This window comes from Rana temporaria, chromosome 6 (genome assembly GCF_905171775.1).
Source record: "Rana temporaria chromosome 6, aRanTem1.1, whole genome shotgun sequence".
Lineage (NCBI taxonomy): Eukaryota > Metazoa > Chordata > Amphibia > Anura > Ranidae > Rana > Rana temporaria.
The window spans coordinates 1,727,604-1,730,878 of NC_053494.1; the positions used below are offsets into that span (position 1 = coordinate 1,727,604).

At 44.8% G+C, this 3,275-nt stretch overlaps 1 protein-coding gene across 1 annotated transcript; it reads left to right on the forward strand.

Annotated features, from left to right (window-relative positions):
* The first annotated feature begins 2,140 nt into the window (after positions 1 to 2,140).
* LOC120942756 (taste receptor type 2 member 8-like) lies at positions 2,141 to 3,067 on the forward strand. Its single transcript, XM_040355683.1, has one exon. The coding sequence runs from the start codon at positions 2,141 to 2,143 to the stop codon at positions 3,065 to 3,067; it is 927 nt and encodes a 308-aa protein (XP_040211617.1).
* The last annotated feature ends 208 nt before the right edge of the window (positions 3,068 to 3,275 follow it).

A 3,275-nucleotide genomic window follows, 5' to 3' on the forward strand; every position in this document is an offset into this window, starting at 1 on the left:
TTTCACATCTGCAACAAAAAGGATCATTATCTCGGACTAGAGAAATACCTTACTTTGATAGAAAATTGGATCACAAAGAGTTACCATAAAGTCAACGGTTCAAAATCAGAACTTCTCCTGTTTCATGACAACCGAAAGAGATGTCCCGCATCTATATGGACACTGCCGCCCATTCTGGGACAAACCATCACCCCTAGCACCAAAGTCAAAAGTCTCAGAGTCATTTTTGACACCCACATGACAATGGAAGCACAAATAGGGTCAGTAGTTAGCGGATCCAACCACATGCTGCGCCTACTACGCAGACTCACTCCCTTTATCCCAAAAGAAGACATAGCAGTGGTGGTGGGAACAATCATCAATTCCAGACTTGACTACGCAAATGCCCTCTACCTCGTACTCCCAAAATACCAAATCACTCGTCTGCAAGTCGTTCAAAATACGGCCGCTCGACTTGTGACTGGGAAAAAAACATGGGAATCAATCAATCCCACCTTCACTGAGATCCCTTCATTGGTTGCCAGTAAAAGACAGAATCACTTTCAAGGCACTCTGTCTGTTACATAAGTGTGTCCAAGGAAATTCCCCCCAATATCAATGCGAAAAACTAAAAGCTCATAACCCCAATCGCATTCTGCGATCCACCAATCAAAATCTACTCCAGATCCCCAAAGCCAGATACAAGTCCAAAGGAGAACAAATATTTGCAGTCCAAGGACCTAGACTATGGAATGCTCTACCAACCAGCATCCGCTCGGAGGTGAATCACCTGGCCTTCAGAAAAATAATCAAAACCCATCTTTTCTAAGGGTAAAAGTTCAGTTAGGGAAAGGATACTAAGCGCCCAGAGGCGATTTGGTTCGCAGGCGTTGCGCTATATAAGTTTCTCACTCACTCATGCTCAGAAGCATTAAATTTATTTATTTTCGGCTCGTCGTAGTGTTTTACGTCACCGCGTTTTGGCTCGGTCAGAATTTAGTCTGAGAGGGCCAGATTCACAGAAGAGATACGATGGCGTATCTCCTGAAACGCCGTCGTATCTCTTGTCGTATCTATGCGGCTGATTCATAGAATCAGTTACGCATAGATAGCCCTAAGATCCGACAGGTGTAATTGACTTACACTGTCGGATCTTAGGATGTAATACTTCGGCCGCCGCTGGGTGGAGTTTGCGTAGTTTTCCTGTGTCGGGTATGCTAATGAGCATTTACGGCGATCCACAGCGGTTTTCGCGTTCGTTACGTCGTCGCTAGTAATTTTTTTCCCGTCGCAAAGTTAGTCATGATTTTACATGCCTTAACTTTACATGAGCCATGTTAAAGTATGGCCGTCGTTCCCGCTTCGAATTTCATTTTTTTTTTTGCGTAAGACGTCCGGGAATACGAAACGCCGTTCAAAAAAATTACGTCACATCGCGCAAAGCACGGCGGGAATTTCAAAACTGAGCATGCGCAGTACGTCCGGCGCGGGAGTGCGCCTAATTTAAATGGTACACACCCCATTTGAATTGGGCGGGCTTGCACCGGACGTGTTTACGATACACTGCCGCAAGTTTACAGGTAAGTGCTTTGTGGATCGGGCACTTACACTGAAAACTTGCGGCGGTGTAACGTAGACGGGTTACGTTGCGCCGCCGCAATTGTACCTGAATCTGGCCCATAGTGTGTATGCAAGACTGATGAAAGTCAGCTTCATCGGATATCCGACAAAAGAATCCATCGGATTAGAAATCTGATCGTGTGTACACGGTACAGTATGTATTACATTGTTATTTTAAGCAATGACAAAATGATCGCCGAATAAACAGGCTCATATCAGAAATGTGAACATTGCTCTGGTCCATACAGGGTGAAGAGATGTGAGATCTGAAGTGGTTAATTCAGCTGGCGTTCAGGGTCAAACTCTTTGTCATCCCACACTGGAAGCTGATCCCTCGCATTCATGTGCCTCTGCAGAACCTGCCGGAAAATTCTGCTACTTTGCATCCGTCTGATTTCAGTCATTTGATAGATCGTAACCTGGAGCGCCGATGTAAGCAAATGAATCCAAATTATTCCATTTTCCACTTCAACACAGGACAGAGAATCATTTGAGCATTCGAACTACAAAGATTAGAGCAATATCGTCTCCAGCCAGCCTGATGGGTTTCGATCCTAATAGCCCCGCCGGGGTGGCGTCTCTTACCGTCATCACATTGTTGGCAGTCACTGGGATATTTATGGATCTCTTCATTCTATTTGTGATTCTACAAAAAGGTTGTAGAAAGAAAGCCATTCATTCTGGAGATGTGATCCGCACTGCAATAATCATATCCAACATCTTTGTGATAGTGATGATGATCTCCTCCCTGTTCTGTTTCTTATTTCTGTCTACAGTGTATCATATTATATACAAGGTAATTGATGTGTTTACCATGTGCAGCATCAGTTCCAGCTTGTATCTCACCGCCATCTTCAGCTCCTTCTTGTTTATAAAGATAGCCCAGTTCAAGTCCGGTGTTCTCGCCTGGGTGAAGAGGAAGGTGGGTCTTGTCATCCATTGGTTGGTGGTGGCCATGGAGGTCATCTCTTTCATCTGCAGCCTTCTGAGTTTCTTGATCTTCAATATCGGTGGACAAGTTTCCACCAACAACTCTACAGTCTCGCTTGGCCAAGCTATTGCATACAGAAATCTGAGGGCACCTGTTAAAGGTCTCATCGTAGCTTCGTATTTGGTTCCCTACTTTGTGATGGCCCTGACCACCATCTCAGCGTCCGGCTCCCTGATACTTCACAGTCATAAAATGAAGAAGACCGCTACTGTCAATACCGAGGCCTATAAAAGGGCCGTCTACAGGATGATGCTCTTCTTCACCTTCCACACTCTTTTCTCTTTGTTTATACTTCTTGTATATTTTGTAGAAAACGATGATCTCTGGAAATGGGTGGTGCTGATAATTATGTTCTTACTATTTGCAGTGCACTCTCTCATCATCATTTACAGTAGCGAAAAACTGAGGAACATCTGGAAGACGACGATTGGTTGTAATTTCTGTTGTAAGTCATTTTCCCAAGCTGAAAACACTTAAAATTAAAATAAATTAAAGGAGAAGTCCAGGCAAAACCCAACTAACCGCGGAAAGGCTCGCTTACCAGCTCCAGTTGACCCCTCATTACAAGAGATCGTTAGCGCTTGTGGCTTTAGCCCAGCCAGGGCCTTACTCCAGGTCCAGATGGTCCCCCAACAAATTCACCTCTTGGTGCCGTATAGCAGTGGTCATCAACTCCTGTCCTCAG